The 18,245-nt window shown below is 45.2% G+C and overlaps 1 protein-coding gene across 4 annotated transcripts in view; it reads left to right on the forward strand.

Annotated features, from left to right (window-relative positions):
• The first annotated feature begins 3,340 nt into the window (after positions 1-3,340).
• Positions 3,341-18,245, forward strand: part of LOC144755898 (uncharacterized) — a 108,411-nt gene continuing 93,506 nt past the window's right edge. For 2 of the 4 annotated variants that reach the window (XM_078645283.1, XM_078645285.1), the window contains exon 1: positions 3,341-3,558. Coding sequence is in view for 1 of the 4 variants with exons in the window: in XM_078645282.1 (XP_078501408.1) it covers positions 4,238-4,387 (150 nt within the window). In the remaining 3 variants the exon portion in view is untranslated. Of the gene's footprint in view, positions 4,388-18,245 lie in introns of all 4 variants that reach the window. The other 2 variants (XM_078645282.1, XM_078645284.1) reach the window with 2 other exon arrangements.

Below are 18,245 nucleotides of genomic sequence, written 5' to 3' on the forward strand. Positions count from 1 at the left end.
ATTTTTAGAAACCCTAGGCGTGAAAAAAGGCCTCCTGTTTGGTTGGCTATTACATTTCTGAAAATTTTCCTTTGTGAAGTTTGCTTTTTAAGAATGATTTTACACTTTTGCAATGCTTTTCACTTGTTTTTTTTTTCTCCTTCTCTCTCTCTTTTCCAATTTAGTTTTGTAAAGGTGGGTGGTGGTGTCGGGCAATAGTTATGAGTTTTTTCTATTATGTTCAAAGGGGGATGTGTTATGTTGTGTAATACATGAGTATCGCTTTAATAATGTTCATTCTACATTCTACTCCGAGTGTTCCTACATATTGTATTCTAATGTATTCAGTTACTGCTGACTACTAACCTATCTGGCTGTGTACCTGCTCTATTCCTGTATTAAACCTACTTTCAACTTAATTGATGTGTGATTTATCAACACAACAGACTCCCAAGACGATACCATCAAAGGCTTGTAATACCTACCCGTCTCACGCTTTTAGGTCCAGGCAGATTTCAATCTTTCGCATATTAATTGTGAAAACAGAGGCTTCCAGGGACTGATGGTCCACCTGGGACCATTTTAAACTCCTCCCTTGGCCAGCAATGGAGAGCCTCATCTGAGCCCCCCTCTGCTGTAACAGAGGGAGCATGGGAACATTCAGGGTTAAGGATAAGGGATTATGGTTGCTAAAAGGACTAACATAATATTAAAATGGGAGCTCAGCAAATATAACTTGGCAGAAATAAATATGAAATTAAGGAATGACCTAGTGCCCCTCTCCTTAAAAGTCAGGCAAATTATACAGTTAGGGGAGTTCACCATTTTCTCTAAAGCAAACACCAGATGGTAAGATTCCAAAATTCCTGGACCTCCTGACCCTCCTTTGAATGTACAAAATGTAGCCCCTCCTTGACCAAGCATCTAAGATTTAAAACGAAAGGTCCCTGAGGAGCGTCACATAAATGACAGTTGAAATCCCCCGCAAGTACAATTTGATCTTGCCCAGAGTCCATCTCAAACAACAACTTCATGGCCTGGTCCAGGCGAGAGACACAACAGTCCTTGTCACTACCCCTCTTTTACTCATCAGAGCACTATAAGGACCTGCGTTCCCAGGTTTCTATTGCATCTCGCACAATTGTTTCTCCTCACAGAAAAGAGCAGACACTGTTAACTACAGTGGCGGTTTCTAAACCAGGGTGTCGGGGCTCTGCCCCCTTTACTTTAATCCCCCAGAGTCAGCCATGGTCAAAGTTAAAATACACACTTAGGGGTCCATTAGGATGGCGGGCGGATTGCCCCCGCCAGGCAGGCGGTAGCCACCACCGGCCTGGCGGGGGCAATCCGCCCGCCATCCTGACACAAAACACCCCCTGCCATATTACGATGGCATTGTTGGCCGCGGCGGACGGAAAGACCGTCCACCGCTTTTCCGCCCCGGTCGCCTTGCGGCCGGGCGGAAAAGGGTTTATATGGTGGCGGTGTCTATTAGACACCGTCAGCCATATTAGGATAGGCATTTGTGAATGCCTTTCCGTGTCGGCAATGCCGCCACGGAAAGGCATGCGGAGTCCCCCTGCTGGGGCCCGTTGCGGGCCCCCAGGGACTCCATGGGGGTGGGGGGTGCACATGGGGGGTACCTATGGTACCCCCCTGCATTTCAATGCACAACATGACAGGCACCTCGCGGTGCCTGTCATGTTGTGCATTGAAATGCACTGCGTGTATTTTTAGCATTACGGCGGGCGGTGCTTTCAGCACCGCCCGCCGCAATGCTACAAATGCGGGAAGCGCCCGCCACTGTGGCGGGCGCATCGTAATATGTGGCACGGGACCCCCGCCCTTATGGCGGGTGGTCCCATACACCGGGAGGATGACGTCATCCTAATGGACCCCTTAATATCTTTTTTTTTTCTTTTTCTTAAATAAAAAATTGTACAAACACAAATTTCTTGAGTCTGATTCAGATGAGTCTTTTGTTGCTGTGAATAGACTCTGGCACTGTGTTGTCACTGTCATGTGACACCGATGCATTTCCTTAATCTGCTGCCTATGGGTGGGCCCAGAGTCTACTGTTTCTGCCGGGCTGGGAGCTAACCGCCCTCAGGCTTGTGAGGTCATCAGTTCAGCAAAGACATTGCCTAAAGGACCAGTCTCCACCCCCTGATGACGTGGGGGTAAAAATAGCCACGGGCATTTTGTACTAAAGCCCTGTAACACTGGGCCTTCACGCCAGTCAGCGAGTGGAGACGATGGTCTCCCCACCCTTTTCCAACTCGTCATGGGGGGTGGGTCTCACCCTGTGATGAGTTGGTAAAGGGTTGGGTAGAGGCTGCAGAGAGGCGGGTTGTCCAAAAATCGAGTCTGCACAGTTTGTTATCACTCACGGCGCAGACTCGAGTTGTATGCTTCCCACACGGATGTTAACAGCAGAATCATACAGACACCATGTTTTGAGCTCCAGCTTCGGTGTCTCTATGTTACTGGGCCTGCACTGGCAGCCAGGAGCTGAGGAGTAGAAAAGGTGGTGCGCACTGCAGGTACGTGTCAGCCTCACCTAGAAGCTTTAGCTTCCCTGACAATTGAAAGCCCCGATGGTTCCCTGATGCATCCCCAACTTTGCTCGTGGGCCATGGCACCAAGAGAGGTAAGCAAAAAAAAAAAGCTTAGCAAGTATTTTTTTAACAGCATGCTAGTTGCTCTTTTTGGCTTAATGCCAACTTGAATTAACTCAGTTTATCTTTTTTGCGCAAGAGACAATAAAAATACCCAATCTCTCATCCAGCTCTATCTAAACTGGGCCCCAAAGCTTTGGGAAAAAAGTGCTAAGATTACAATAATTAATTGTGCTCTTTTTATTGACACTGGGTGGATGAAAGGCTGAGTCAGCCATGCGGTGTTTGAAGAATCTCACAGGTCTGCCATAAGAGCATTAACCTGCTGAGCTAGCACACCACCTCCCTAGGTCACGGAAAAACACTGCGCCCTTTCAGAGGCAATAGCCTTTCAAGAAACTACCCTATTTTCACATTGAGCAGAGCACGCTAGCACCTGTCAGAAAACCCCCCAATCCAATTCACCTCCCTGCACATCTAAAAACGAGTGAAGAGGAATAGTCATGAAGGATTATGTAAAGCAAAGTTGGAATAGAGGCAAAGGATCTTAACTCATTCTATGTGGGGCACTTTATACTACACAACTGGGAATGTACTGATTCAATGTAGTACATAAGTATGCGCTCTAGTGTTTGTAGAATGTAATTACTTCATTCAGAATGTACTCCTGTATTATGTTCTATGTTTGTTTGTAAAGTAGAGTCCTGTTCTATGGCAGTTACTGGTTGCTTCTGTAGTGAAGAGTCCGCTCTTGTTACTTCTCCATATCTTATTAAATAACTCTACTAATCTCACTTGGATCAGCTATCTTCATTTACTACAATTTGACGATGAGATTTTCTACCCACCGGGCAATCAGTAGTTTAAAACAAGAGCGGACAAGAGCAGTCCTGGCGATCCCTATCCTTCGCACATTGAGCTTCCACTTAAAGAAACTGAACATTGAACATTTCAACTAGTGGTGAGATCTTTACACCTTCATATTTTACTGTGGTCTCTGTGGCGCAAGTGAACCAGGCAGTGGCAAATCATGTACGGTTGTTTTAGCTACAAACGCTTAAGTCTCGCGGTGTTTAAATAACCTGAGCAGGCAGCGTTTAGTAGTGCGCAATAATTATCAGCGTGAATTTTGTCCTAGCGCTAAGTTTTATTGACCTCGTCTGTACGCCCTGTACCATAACCTTACGCCTAAGTCCCGCAGTGTGCAGTCAACCTCAGCAGGCAGCGCATAGGAAAGTGCAGAAGGTGTTATCAGCGTGGACATTGTTCATGGAGGCAAGCTGTGTCGTACTCATTTTAATGGACTGTGATGTTAAGGAGTTTCTGTCTGGTCAGCGTCAAGCTCACCGTTAATTCTTCTCAGCGTTGAGCGGCAGTTAAGATTGTTTCTTGTCCGTTGTTCCTGTTGAAGTGATGACATCATCAAATGTCCAAGAGAGTTAGCGGAGCCTTCATGACGCTCATCTTTGTCAGCCTTCGCATTCTCTAACAACACGTCAGCCCAAGCAGTCCAGCCTCCTCGTCTTCACGCTGATGGTGTCATCGTGTACAGCGTAGCACCCATTTTCTTTTGTTTACCTGTTACTGTGACAACCTTATGGCTTCCAGTTAACTCACGGACGCCCAAACACACGCGTCTCATGTTTCCTTTCTTCTTTCTGGAATTTCTGGGAATTTTGTTTACGTCAGCGATACACACACTTTCAGTGTATCTTAAACCTGCATCATTAGAAGCACACTGTCTTCGGCGATACACACGCCACGGTGCTTCTCTATTCTCAATATTTCAGGTACTTTTGTTTGAAGAATTGGGGCATGCTCTATTTCACTTGTGTAATATATTGTGACAATTCTTACGTAATGTACTGATTATCATCATCATTTCACAATAAGCCATTGTTTTTTTACATGACACTTATTCTTTTGTGTTAAAGAATATTTCACTTGTCATTCTTTTTATTTTATAGTCTCATGGCGTCACAGAATTGTTCACAGAGTTGCTCAGTTGTACTGCCCCCAAGTTTTCTTGCTCATCCAGGTCAGCCAAGCATATCTTGGGAAGATTGGTGCCCAATGTTTGAAAATTACCTAGATGCTCTGGAAGCCCAGGAATATTCTGCTAAAAGGAAAAAAGCGTTATTGTTGAGTTCATTAGGGAAAGAGGGTTAACGTGTGTTTGGGTTTCTTCCTCAAGCCCTCTAAGCAAGTGGTCAAGCACTTCCAGATGAATATAAGGAAGCAATATCACGGCTAGAAGTTAGATATACTAAGGAAGAAAACTTGGTCATGAATAGGTAAAAATTTTATATCAAGAGTCAAAAGACTGGCGAATCTATTGATGATTTTGTTTCAAGACTCAGAGAAATGCCTGTCAAATGTATATTTGGAAATATGACGGATGAACTATTCAGAGACCAACTCATAGTCCAATGTAATTGTTGGAACTGGCCCTTTTTGCAGAGTCATCCCCAAACTTTTTGCTTCTTCCTCCCTTATTTTTCCTGACCCGTGGCTGTTGGCAATATGACTCTGCGCACTTTACCACTGCTGATCAGTGCTAAAGTGCATATGCTCTCTGTGTAAATTGTATTGTAATTGGATATACATGATTGGCATATTTGTATCACCATGAAGTCCCTAGTAAAGTGCACTAGGGTGCCAGGGCTGGTGATGACAAATGCTACTAGAGGGCCTGCAGCACTGATTGTGCCACCCACATGAGTAGCCCTAAAATGGTGTCTCAGGCCTGCCACCGCAGTGCCTGCATGCAGTCTGTGAACTGCCATGTCCTCCTGGTCAGTGTCCCCACTGACCAGGCCTAACCCTTCCCTTTTTGTGCACATTGGTCACCTCTATGGAAGGCCCAAGGTACCCCCCTGGGCAGGGTGCAGTGTATGTGAAAGGTAGAGCATGTACTGGTGCAGGTGACATGCTCTGGTAGTAAATGGCAGCCATTTTCGTTTTTCACTATTGTAGGGCTAGCTTGCTCCATAGATTAACATGGGGGATGCTGGCTACAGTGGCTACCAGCATTTCTTCTCATAGGAACAAGATAGGACATAAGAGTCTAGTATCCCTGAACTCAGAATTTAATAACACATCTTTTAGGAAAGGATGTTTTTAAATCCTGTGTTTGAGAACAGCACTTTTAGAAAGTTGCTGTTCTCTTTTCTGACCCTTCTGTGTGCCTTGGCCTGTTTGTGTATTGACTGTCTGGTTTGAGAGTGACAGTGGCTGGGGATTCCCCCAGGAGGCTGGCTGAGTCAGCCCTAGGCTGAATGACTGCATTTGCAACTTGAGTGTTGGGAGGAGATAGCACCTGGGCCTGAATAGGGCTGTGCCTGCCTTCCACAATGCTGGCTCCACCTACTGCTGGGCGGCTGACGACCCTGCCCCTCACTCTGAAAGGAAGGGAGAAGCCAGGAAAACAAAGTGCTCAAGAAACACCCAGAACTGGTTCAGACCGGGCTCAGGGCCCACTTTCACAAAGAGAACAAAGACTTTTAGGGGTATAAGTACAGGACCCCTGACAACAGAAAATTAGATCATCCTGGAATCAAGAAGGAACCTCTGCCAAGGAGAAAGCTGAAACCGAAGAAGGAAGATTGTCCAGCTGTTGCTCTGTTGGATTGCCCTGCTGTTACTTTGCTGCCAAGGAGAGGGGAAGGACTTTGCTTTGTGCTGTGTCTCATTGCTTGAAGGAATCTCCAAGGGCCTGAGAAGAGCTGTCTCCCTGTTCTGAAGTCCCAGGAACAAAAGGACTTCACCCCCAGCTTCTCCTGAGCTCTACTGAGAGAGTTCTGTCCTTCCTGGAGTGCTTGGCCGATGTGTGGTGCCTCTGGAAGTTGTATCTGTGTTGGGAAGCTGGAAACTAAGCTTGAGAGACTTTGCTACAGAAAAGTTATTGCATCACTCGCTGCGGAGCGCATCCCCAACAGTGCGAGAAGATTCCTGCCGCTACGAAGGTCGAGATCATCGCAGCGCCTGTTGCCGCTGCCAGAGCCGTTGCATCCTTCGTTTGCGGGACGCACCCTATCGGTGCGGGAAGTCTAACATCGCTGCGAGTGTCGTCGTAGAGCCTGTCATCGCTGGGTGAGATCGCCGCACCGCCTGCTTGCGGACTGCATCACGTCGCTGCGAGAGTCATCGCTGAAGCCATCGCATCGAGGAGCTGCGAGAGAGAAGTTCACCGCTGGTCCGTGCATCGTCGCCCGGGAGATCATCACAACTCCAAAGATTGTCGCATCGTACCTTTGCGAGAAAAAACTTCCTACGGAACCTACGCACCGGAATCCATACAAGTGGCCTTCCTCCCCATACAGACTGGATTCGTCGCAACACGCCCGCTGCTGCAGCGGGGCTGTCGCATCGCCTCCCCAGGGTCTCCGGAGCAACGCATCGCTTGTTTTCCGCCGCACCAGCTTCTGCTTTTGGAACTTTGTCGCAACTAAACGTACTGTGAGCTAAACATGACGCAACTGTGAACTTTTCACGTAACTGTGGATTATTTTATCGCAACCTACAGAATTTTATCGCAACCTGCAGAATTTTTATCGCAACCTTAAAGAACTCTTTTGAAACCATATTCTTGAACTGTGTATGTTGGATTTTTGTCATTTTGGTCTTGTGTAGTTTAGATTAAATACCTTTATTTTTCTAAACTGTTGTGGAGTCAATTTGTGGTGTTTTCACTGTGTTACTGTGAGTGTTGGTACAAATACTTTACACATTGCCTCTGGTTAGCTTAGACTGCTCGTGCCAAGCTACCTAGAGGGTGAGCAGGGGTTATCTCAGAGGGTTTCCTTCTTACCCTGACAAGAAGCAAGGGTCCCTATTTGGACAGTGGTACCTACCCCTGCCAACTAGAGACCCCCATTTCTAACATTGTTGGTCAGCGGTGGGATTTGAACTTGTATTTGTACTAGCCCCACAGTGATTGGTGTACATCACTAGTGAGTGCAGACCACTACACCACCACATACTGTCTGTTTTTTCCGGTGTCCTCCTGGAAGTATTTTTTGGATATTGAGACTCTGGCTAGTGTTGCACCTGTAAAATCCTGCCAAAATGGAAGTCAACTTTTTCCACCTGTGCATCTACACAGAAGAGGAGATAAAAGCCTTTAGCAAGAAGAAGGGGCTGCCCATGGAGAAAGGTTCCACAAGGAGGGATCTTGAGGCATGCCTGTATTCCCATGAGGCCAGAATTTGGGAAGGAACATTAGCAGATGATTCTGAGGAGGAGGACTTCTCTGACAGTGAGGAAGAGAAAGATGAGTGGCTCCTTGCTACTAAGCAAAGGTGCAGAGAATTAGACCGGCTAAGCAAGGAAGGTATGATCTGGTGGGCCTTAGCTGAAAAAGGAAAATGGGACGCTCAAGGAAGGAGCTTTGCTGATTTGGAGGTGGAGTCCAGCTCAGATGGTGGCAGCATGATTATGATATCTAGTGCGGAGAGAGAGGTCCAAACACCCAGAGAAGTGGCGCCTGACTTGAGGGAGGTGGTCAACATACACCAGGGGGTTCAGGTTTATGATGTAGTTCCAGTGGAGTGCAGTGTCCCTGAAGTAGATTAGGGGACTTGCACAGGGGACCATATTCCTAGTAGTGGGAGGGATACTCTACTGACTCTAGAAGAGAGGTACAGGGAGAGGGGTTCCCCCGTGCTAGAAACCTTGGTGTGTGTGTGTGAAGACCAGCCACAAGAGTGTGGGTTGTGTGACAGAGACAGTCAGATACTGTCTTGCCAGTCTCAGGAGAGTGGTGTGGGGTACTTGTGTGAGGCACTGGAGGGTGAGGCAAAGGGTAGCTTGGTTAACAACTGTGTGGGGCTGTGTGATTCATTTGTTGGAGAGCATATTTTAAGTCCCTGTTTTCCAGAGCTATGCCAACACCTGGTGGAGTGTGAGTTCTCTGACCCCAGAGAGCTTGCGTTGGAGGCAGACCTCTTGGTGGATTCCAGAGAGTCTGAGGAGGCATTGGGGAGTGATCCCAAAAGGAATGGCACAGATATCTCCCCGACCTATGAGGTGGAAGAGGTTCAGTGTAGCCCAATTAGGTCCCAGTGTAGTGGGAGGGTTGTAGGGGCTCATGTCTGGTCTCAGTGGAGAAGGAGGGAGTGTGGGTTGGTGTGTCTTACGGTGCCCGAAACCCTGTCTCAGGGCCTGGAGGGTTCCTTAAGGGAACACCAGATTGGGGACCTAGACTGTACTTGTAGGCCATTTGAGGAGGATCTCCTAGTGTCTGTTGAACGGGGAGTGCCTGTAACCAGGCCTCCATCAGTTCTGGTGTCTGGCAGTGCCAATCCAGTTGGGAGGGTGCAGAAGTCCAGACTGAGGGGTGAGAGGGGGAAGGAGTCCCCAGTGGGAGAACCCATGGGCCAGGGACCAGTCAGAAGGGCTGAGTCGCCCAGGAGTGACCATGGTGGCACCACTTCTGTCCTGGGGGTTCTTCACGCACTGTCAGGAGGACAGGGGTCGGGAGATCTGCGCCAGGCAGACTGTCACAGGACACATGAGTGGTGTGTCACCCTCAAGGGGGGACTGTGTGAGTCCCCAGAAGTCCTGGTGTGCCAGGCAAGTGTACAACCACAGGTATTGGTCCCTGGGTTGGGAGACCAGGTTCAGGATCTGCCTGGCCTGGAAGGAAGGACATCTGTAACCAGTGTCCTGACCAGTAAGAATTTTGCAGACAAAACTGAGAATCTAAGAAGTAAGATGTGTAGGAAATGTGAGTTTGTCTGGACTGATGAATGCAATAAGGAATTTGTACAAATTAAAGAAGAACTCAAACTTGCACCGAATCTGCAAACATTTAGATCTGGAGAACCTAGTTTCATAGTAACAGATGCGAGTTGTAAAGGGCTTGGAGCTTTGTTGTTTCAGGTTAGGAATGGTGGAGAAAATCGCATTGCTTGTGCATCTAGGTGTTCGAAAGGTGCTGAGTTAAATTACTCTGTGATAGAGAAAGAGGCTCTTGCCATTTTCTGGGCAATTAATAAGTTTAGAAAATTTGTTTGGGGTTGTCCATTTGTAGTGAGGTCGGACCACAAACCTTTAATAGAGATATTGGAAAAAAAAGGTCTTGATGCTGTTTCTGCAAGAATTAGGAGATGGGTAATTGCTCTTCAGGAATTTGATTTCAAGTTTGAATATATTCCTGGTAGTACTAATGTTTCCGCAGATTGTTTGTCACGTTTAGTGAATAGTGTGGAGGATTTGGAAAATGATGAGAATGTTGATGAAGGAGATGAGGAGAGTGAAGTCAGAGTTTGTGAAATAACGTCGGGTGCGATAAAAGAAGATGAGTGGAAGGAAGAATTAGCTAAGGATGGTGAACTGGTTGAGGTCATGAATAATGTATCTATGAATCTTAATGGGAAATTAGCAAAACCTTGGTCGTTAATTTCTCATGAACTAGCTGTGGTGAATGGGATTCTAGCAAGAGGGACTAGATTAATTCCTCCAGTGAGTTTGAGAAACAATATTATCAAAATGGCTCATGTTGGTCATTTGGGTATTTCAAAAACAAAGGAGCGAATCAGACCGAATTTTTGGTGTCCGGGTCCTGATTTGATGGTGGAGAGGGCTGTTCGTGACTGTGTGGCGTGCTGTGTAAGTGACAAAGTACTCAAACCGAGGTGTTCGCCTATGGTGTGCAGAGTTTTACCGTTGTGTCCGTGAGATGAAGTTGCAATAGATATTGTCGGTCCATTGCATGGTGAGCAGAGTACTCCTTATTTGTTGGTGTTGATGGACTTATATTCTCGGTGGGTGGAAGTTAGTGCCGTGCGAGAAGTTACCTCTCGTTGTGTGATAACTTTTCTTGACTCATTATTTAAAAGAGAAAGTTTTCCAAAGTCTTTACTTTCGGATAATGGGCCACATTTTTGTTCAGTTGAGTTTGAAAATGATTTGACAAAATGTGGTTTTGTTCACAAAAAGATTTCGTTATATCATCCTGAATCTAATGGTTCCTTGGAAAGGTTAAACAAAACTTCGAAAGAGGGAATTCAGTTAGCTAGAGTTAATTCAATAGATTGGAGGGTGGAATTGCAGAATAGAATTTCTGCTTATCGCTACACTCCTCATTTCACAACTGGGAGGACACCTTTTGAATTGTTTAGGGGAAGATCTTCAAATACTAATTTGTGTCCAGGTTGGATGGATCTGGACAAAGGTTTAAAAGATAACAGTATTGGACAATGGAGAAACAAAGAATTGCAGTTACAGAGGAAAAGAAAAATTTACTATGATGGGAAGAAAAATGTTTTGGTTCCTAATGTTAAAATTGGTGACATGGTAAAAATTAGGGTTCCGGTTGGTTGTAAGAGGTGGTCTAAGTTTACTGATGTAAAGAAAATTGTTAAAATGTTCAAAAATGCAGTGAAAACAGATGATGGACGTATTTGGAATCTAAATAGGGTTGCACATTTGCCTGTTAGTGTTTCAAGTGATGTTTTGTTGCCATTTGTTTCTTTTGGGAAAAGAATTTCAAATTCTGTTACAAGAGTTAATGACTCCCGCAGCTCTAGCAGAGTTACTAGAGCTCCTGCTTATCTGAATGATTATGTATAACAACATTCACTTTGTAAGAAATTTTCTATTGTATCATTATAATAGAAAGGGAGATGTGGGTTGAAAGTCAGCAAAAGTATGTTATAGCTTTGTGTTATGATTCCACTTGGTTATTGTCATTTTATCCTATCATTTTTTAAGTTTGATCTTGCGAAATGTAAAGGGGAAGGAGTGTGATGATGTGACTTGGTTGCATGGGGAGTGTCCCAGTATGGAACCAAGTCAGTGGAATGTTCCTCATGTGAACCTTGGGAATGTTCTAGCTTTGGCAGTTATTCCTGTTGGATGTTGGATGAGGTTGTTTAATAAAGACCTCCTGCTTCAACCTTACTTTCATTGGTATGCACCTTATTACACCCACCTCAGCCTCCTGTCCAGCCGCCGGATCCAGGTCCGGGACTGGTGGGTCAGTGCCAGGATGTTAGACCTGACCTGACAGGTGGGTGAGTGGACAAAGGGTGCCAAGCACCTGGGGCTACAGCCCTCCACCCTCTGACGCCACAGGGGTATGAGAGCCATAAGAGGCATGAGGCCTGGGTCTCAACCCTGATCACTGTTGGTGGTCACTGTGGCTTGCTGTCTGTCTGTTGGGACACGCCTGTGAGTAAATTAAGGTTAGGTGCTGCACAGGTGGTGTCCACAGGTGAGGAGAAGGGTTCCACATGGATTGGCATGGTGGACCCTGAGAGTATGGATAGAGTGATTGAACTGGGTTTAGGACGGCGTAGAACAGGACTGCCATGCTGTGTGGGCCAGCTTCTGTGTTCTATTGCCTTAAGCAGGGAATACCATCAAGGTATCGTTTGGTCTACCCTGGCTTTAGGCTGGAAGGGGGTTGTGTTGGAACTGGCCCTTTTTGCAGAGTCATCCCCAAACGTTTAGCTTCTTCCTCCCTTATTTTTCCTGACCCGTGGCTGTTGGCAATAGGACTCTGCGCACTTTACCACTGCTGATCAGTGCTAAAGTGCATATGCTCTCTGTGTAAATTGTATTGTAATGGGATATACATGATTGGCATATTTGTATCATCATGAAGTCCCTAGTAAAGTGCACTGGGGGTGCCAGGGCTGGTGATGACAAATGCTACTAGTGGGCCTGCAGCTTTGATTGTGCCACCTACATGAGTAGCCCTAAAATGGTGTCTCAGGCCTGCCACCGCAGTGCCTGCATGCAGTATGTGAACTGCCATGTCCTCCTGGTCAGTGTCCCCACTGACCAGGCCTAACCCTTCCCTTTTGGTGCACATTGGTCACCCCTATGAAAGGCCCAAGGTACCCCCCTGGGCAGGGTGCAGTGTATGTGAAAGGTAGAGCATGTACTGGTGCAGTTGACATGCTCTGGTAGTGAATGGCAGCCATTTTTGTTTTTCACTATTGTAAGGCTATCTTGCTCCATAGATTAACATGGGGGATGCTGGCTACAGTGGCTACCAGCATTTCTTCTCATAGGAACAAGATAGGACATAAGAGTCTAGTATCCTTGACATCAGAATTTAATAACACATCTTTTAGGAAAGGTTGTTTTTAAATCCTGTGTTTGAGAACAGCACTTTTAGAAAGTTGCTGTTCTCTTGTCTGACCCTTCTGTGTGCCTTGGCCTGTTTGTGTATTGACTGTCTGGTTTGAGAGTGACAGGGGCTGGGGATTCCCCAGGAGGCTGGCTGAGTCAGCCATAGGCTGAATGACTGCATTTGCAACTTGAGTGGTGGGAGGAGATAGCACCTGGGCCTGAATAGGGCTGTGCCTGCCTTCCACAATGCTGGCTCTACCTCCTGCTGGGCGGCTGACAACCCTGCCCCTCACTCTGAAAGGAAGGGAGAAGCCAGGAAAACAAAGTAATCAAGAAACACCCAGAACTGGTTCAGACCGGGCTCAGGGCCCACTTGCACAAAGAGAACAAATACTTTTAGGGGTATAAGTACAGGACCCCTGACAACAGAAAATTAGATCATCTTGGAATCAAGAAGGAACCTCTGCCAAGGAGAAAGCTGAAACTGAAGAAGGAAGATTGTCCAGCTGTTGCTCTGCTGGATTGCCCTGCTGTTACTTTGCTGCCAAGGAGAGGGGAAGGACTTTGCTTTGTGCTGTGTCCCCTTGCTTGAAGGAATCTCCAAGGGCCTGAGAAGAGCTGGCTCCCTGTTCTGAAGTCCCAGGAACAAAAGGACTTCACCCCCAGCTTCTCCTGAGCACTACTGAGAGAGTTCTGTCCTTCCTGGAGTGCTTGGCCGCTGTGTGGTGCCTCTGGAAGTTGTACCTGTGTTGGGAAGCTGGAAACTAAGCTTGAGAGACTTTGCTACAGAAAAGTTATCGCATCGCTCGCTGCGGAGCGCATTCCTGACAGTGCGAGGAAATTCCCGCCGCTATGAAGGTCGAGATTGTTGCAGCGCCTGTTGCCGCTGGCAGAGCCGTCGCATCCTTCGTTTGCGGGACGCACCCGATCGGTGCGGGAAGTCTAACATCGCTGCGAGTGTCGTCGCAGATCCTGTCGTCGCTGGGTGAGATCACCGCACCGCCTGCTTGCGAACCGCATCACGTCGCTGCGAGAGTCTTCGCTGAAGCCATCGCATTGAGGAGCTGCGAGAGAGAAGTTCACCGCTGGTCTGCGCATCGTCGCCCCAGAGATCGTCGCAACTCCAAAGATCGTCGCATCGTCCCTTTGCGAGAACAAACTTCCTACTGAACCTACGCACCGGAATTCATACAAGTGGCCTTCCTCCCCATACAGACCGGATTCGTCGCAAAACGCCCGCTGCTGCAGCGGGGCTGTCGCATCGCCTCCCCAGGGTCTCAGGAGCAACGCATCGCTTTTTTTCCACCGCACCAGCTTCTGCGTTTGGAACTTTGTCGCAACTAAAGGTACTGTGAGCTAAACGTGACGCAACTGTGAACTTTTCACGTAACTGTGGATTATTTTATCGCAACCTACAGAATTTTATCGCAACCTGAAGAATTTTTATCGCAACCTTAAAGAACTCTTTTGAAACCATATTCTTGAACTGTGTATGTTGGATGTTTGTTGTTTTGGTCTTCTGTAGTTTAGATTAAATACCTTTATTTTTCTAAACTGTTGTGGAGTCAGTTTGTGGTGTTTTCACTGTGTTACTGTGAGTGTTGGTACAAATACCTTACACATTGCCTCTGGTTAGCCTAGACTGCTCGTGCCAAGCTACCTAGAGGGTGAGCAGGGGTTATTTCAGAGGGTTTCCTCCTTACCCTGACTAGAAGCAAGGGTCCCTATTTGGACAGTGGTACCTACCCCTGCCAACTAGAGAACCCCATTTCTAACAGTAATATTAAAAAAATACAAGAACGTCTCTGGACAGCTAAAAACCCTAACTTGCAAACTGCGGTTGAGTTAGCCAAATTAGTGGAACAGTCAGAAGGGTGTATGAAGGAGCTTGAGAAAAGGTCATCTTCTAGTGACGTCAACGAAGTTTCAGTTCATGAGTCAATGGATCAGATTCAAAACAATGAGGATCAAAGTGAAATTGCAGCAGTCAAGAATAAAAAGATGAGCAAGAAAATTGTGCCTGTAAAATACATTAACACTTCAAAATGTTCTAATGTCAGAATGTGTAATAGATGTGGGAGTACTGTACATGCCTCTGATTCAAAATTTTGTTTTGCAGCTAAACAGGAGTGTCTTAAGTGCAGTCGCATAGGCCACTATGCCAGAGTCTGCAGGGGTACACCACGGTCTAGTGTGCCTTATGTACAAAATTCTCCACACATGGTTGCTGAGAATGAAAAAATATTGGTGGTTGAGTCAAATTTGAATTAGAGGAAGACAGACGCAAGAATAGACCCAAAGCCTTGTTCATGGTTAATGGTCAGGACATTTATTTGATGGTTGACACAGGGTCGAGGTACACTATTATTCCCAATGATTTGTTCATAAAGACATGGGGTGTTGGACCACTTCTTCCAAAAGATATCTCTCCTGGAGGTTACCAAGGGGAATCTATAGACATTTAAGGTTATTTTGAAGCAGATATCACATTTTCCCACAGACGTATTCAAGGCAAAGTTTATATTTCAGTATCTGGACCTGCCATCCTTGGATGGGTTCATCAGTATGACCTATACATTATTGTTAATCCCCGCTCTAACCCTCAGGTCCTGATCGTTGAAGATGCAGATTTAAGTACAATTCTCTCTGATGCCAAAAGTGTATTTAGAAAAGGCTTAGGTCAACTCAAAGGTTATTCTCACAAAATTATTTTAAAAAAAGGTTTCATTCCAGTACAACACAAAGTTAGACGGATTCCTATTGTTGTATGAGAGGAAGTTAAGGGGCTCATTCAGGACATGTTGGCATCTGGAGTCATAGAACCTGTAGAGGCTTCACCATGGGTTTCTCCCATTGTGGTCACAAAGAAGTCGGATGGCAAACTCCGCTTCTTTGTCAACTTAAGATCTTTAAACCAGTGTGTGGTTGCAGACACGTTCCTATTGCCCAACATTGCAGTAATGGTCACCACTTTAAAAGGTGCTAAGTTATTTTCTTAGTTAGATCTTAGGAGTGCCTATCACCAAATCAACTTAAACAAGTATTCAAAATACTTGACAGCTTTCATCACACCCTATGGCACATTTCAATTCACACGCCTCCCTTTTGGTCTCAATTCTGCAGCCAGTGTCTTCCAGAGAATGGTGTCCAATATTTTTGAGGGTATGGGTAATACTGTCTACTTTCAAGACGCTATCTTGGTCTTTGGACAATCAGTTGAGCAACACAACATTACTTTAAAAATAGTTTTAGACAGACTGATTGCAGTTGGTCTCACTCTACATAGAGAAAAATGCAAATTTTTAATTGATCAGATTGATTATTTAGGCTAGATGATTAGCTCTTCTGGGGTAAAACTAAAAAGGGATTCATGTCAAGCTATTCATTCAGCTCCTCAGCCTAAAGACAAAGACCAATTACGTTCTTTTATGGGTCTCATTGAGTATACTCGAAATTTGTTAAACATTTTTCAGACAAAACATGTATGAGATCTTTACTGAAACGGGGGGTGAGTTTTTCATGGAGTCTTCAACATCAAGAATGTTTTCAGAATATAAAAAAAGAAATTTGTAATGCAAAAGTTTTATCACCTTTTGATGTACACAACAAATCTGTTCTTACAGTGGATGCTAGTTCTACTGGCCTGGGAGCTATGCTTTCCCAAATTAAAGCAGGGTCCGAATATACTGTGGCCTTTGCTTCACGGACTCTAACTGATGCTGAGAAAAACTATTCGGTTAATGAAAGAGAAGCACTGGCTGCTTCTTGGGCTGTGGAGTATTTCAGAACTTATCTGTGGGGCATGAAATTCATTTTAAGATCAGATCATAAACCACTTCTTAAAATTCTTTCTCCTGGGGGTAGTGGCAAAGGTTCAGCTAGGCTTGTCAAACTAGCTTCTAAACTTCAGCGTTCCAATTTTCCATTGAATACATCCAGGGGTGGAAAAATGTACAGGCCGACTGCCTATCAAGGATGTCTCTAGATTGGCGTACCATTCCTGAGTCACTTGTTTCTGACGGTGCTGATGACATTGCTGTTGCTTCTGTAGAGGATGCCGTGTTTGTTGGTGAGGGTGCCTTTGAGGCTTGTGACTTGGCACGTGAAATGGTTGCTGATGAAACTCTTCAAGAAGTGATCAAACTTCTCAGGCTTGGTCCTAGGAGAGAAAGTTCTGTCCCTTTGTCAGTCAGACCTTTTATTAAAGTTCTGGATGATCTTGCTATTATCAACAATTTCGTTTTAGTTAAAGATGAACAATTTATACCTCCTTTTGGTATCCGATGCAAACTCTAAGCTTTAGCACACGAGGGGCACCTGGGTCAAACTCTTACACAGGGGAGACTCAAGGATCATTTCTGGTGGCCAGGAATGGATTCTCAAGTTGTAGAATGGGTGGAGAACTGTTCTATTTGTAGGGAAGGCGAGAAAAGACTTAAAGTGGGTCCAAAGTCTAAAGATGCACACATAGCAAACCCAGGTTCATCCTGGCACACAATTTTTTCTGGATTTTATTGGTGCTATGGGGGAATTAAATGAAAAAGACAGGTTTGCCACTGTTGTAGTTGATATTTTTTCTAAATGGTTGGTTGTAGAGTTCACCAACGATGTTACCACTGAAAGAACTATTAACTTCTTAGGCAATCTTTTTAAAGATGAAGGTATTCCTGCAGTCATTATTACAGATAATGGTACACAACTTACTTCTAAAGAGATGCAAACATTTCTAAAGAGTTGCGGTGTTTCACACCATTGCACTTCTTTGTACAATCCTCAAGGAAATGGAATATGTGAGAGAGCTAACAAAGTGGTAAAAGGGATTATACAGATGGCCTCTGCCAATAGATCTATTGTGCAGAAAATGGTTAATGAGATGTTATGGGCCTATCGCACTACTCCTTTGGTGGATGTTCAGCTTTCACCTTTTCAACTTATGGGAGGACAAGCTCCTGGTTTGAAATTAGTACCAGCATGGATAAAGCAAGTTGTTACCTTACAAACTAAAACATCTGTCTTGCCTTCTTCCACAAAAGCGTCATCTCCCTTTATGGTAGGTGATCTTGTTAAGATTAAGAGTGGCAGAGGGCAAAAAGGTTTGTCCAAGTTCAAAGGACATTTTACTGTCAAGAAAGTTCTTGCTCATTGTGTAACTCTCAATAATGGTGAATGTGGGAATTTCAGGAGAGTAGCACTATATAAAAGAGGTGTTATAACTTCTGTCAAAAATGTCAACAATGGAGCATCTTCTTTTCTTAGTAATAGTGGTTATCTTTTAGCGCACACACCTGTTGAGACTACTTTCCAAGTTCCAACGGGTGAACCATGTGATGTAGAAGGTGGAGATGCTCCTACTTCTGATAATCTTTCTTTCCAAACATCAAACCTATCTACTGGTGGTTTACTCAGTGATCGCACTCCAAGACATCTCAGACCACCAACTTATCTACAAGATTTTATTTGTTAGAGAGTTCTTTATGTCAATCGTTTCTACAAGATTTTATTTGTTAGAGAGTTCTTTATGTCAATCGTTTTTTTTCTCTTATTTTATTATTAACAATAGAAAAG

Source organism: Lissotriton helveticus, chromosome 5_1, assembly GCF_964261635.1.
Source record: "Lissotriton helveticus chromosome 5_1, aLisHel1.1, whole genome shotgun sequence".
In the NCBI taxonomy this organism is placed as follows: Eukaryota; Metazoa; Chordata; class Amphibia; order Caudata; family Salamandridae; genus Lissotriton; species Lissotriton helveticus.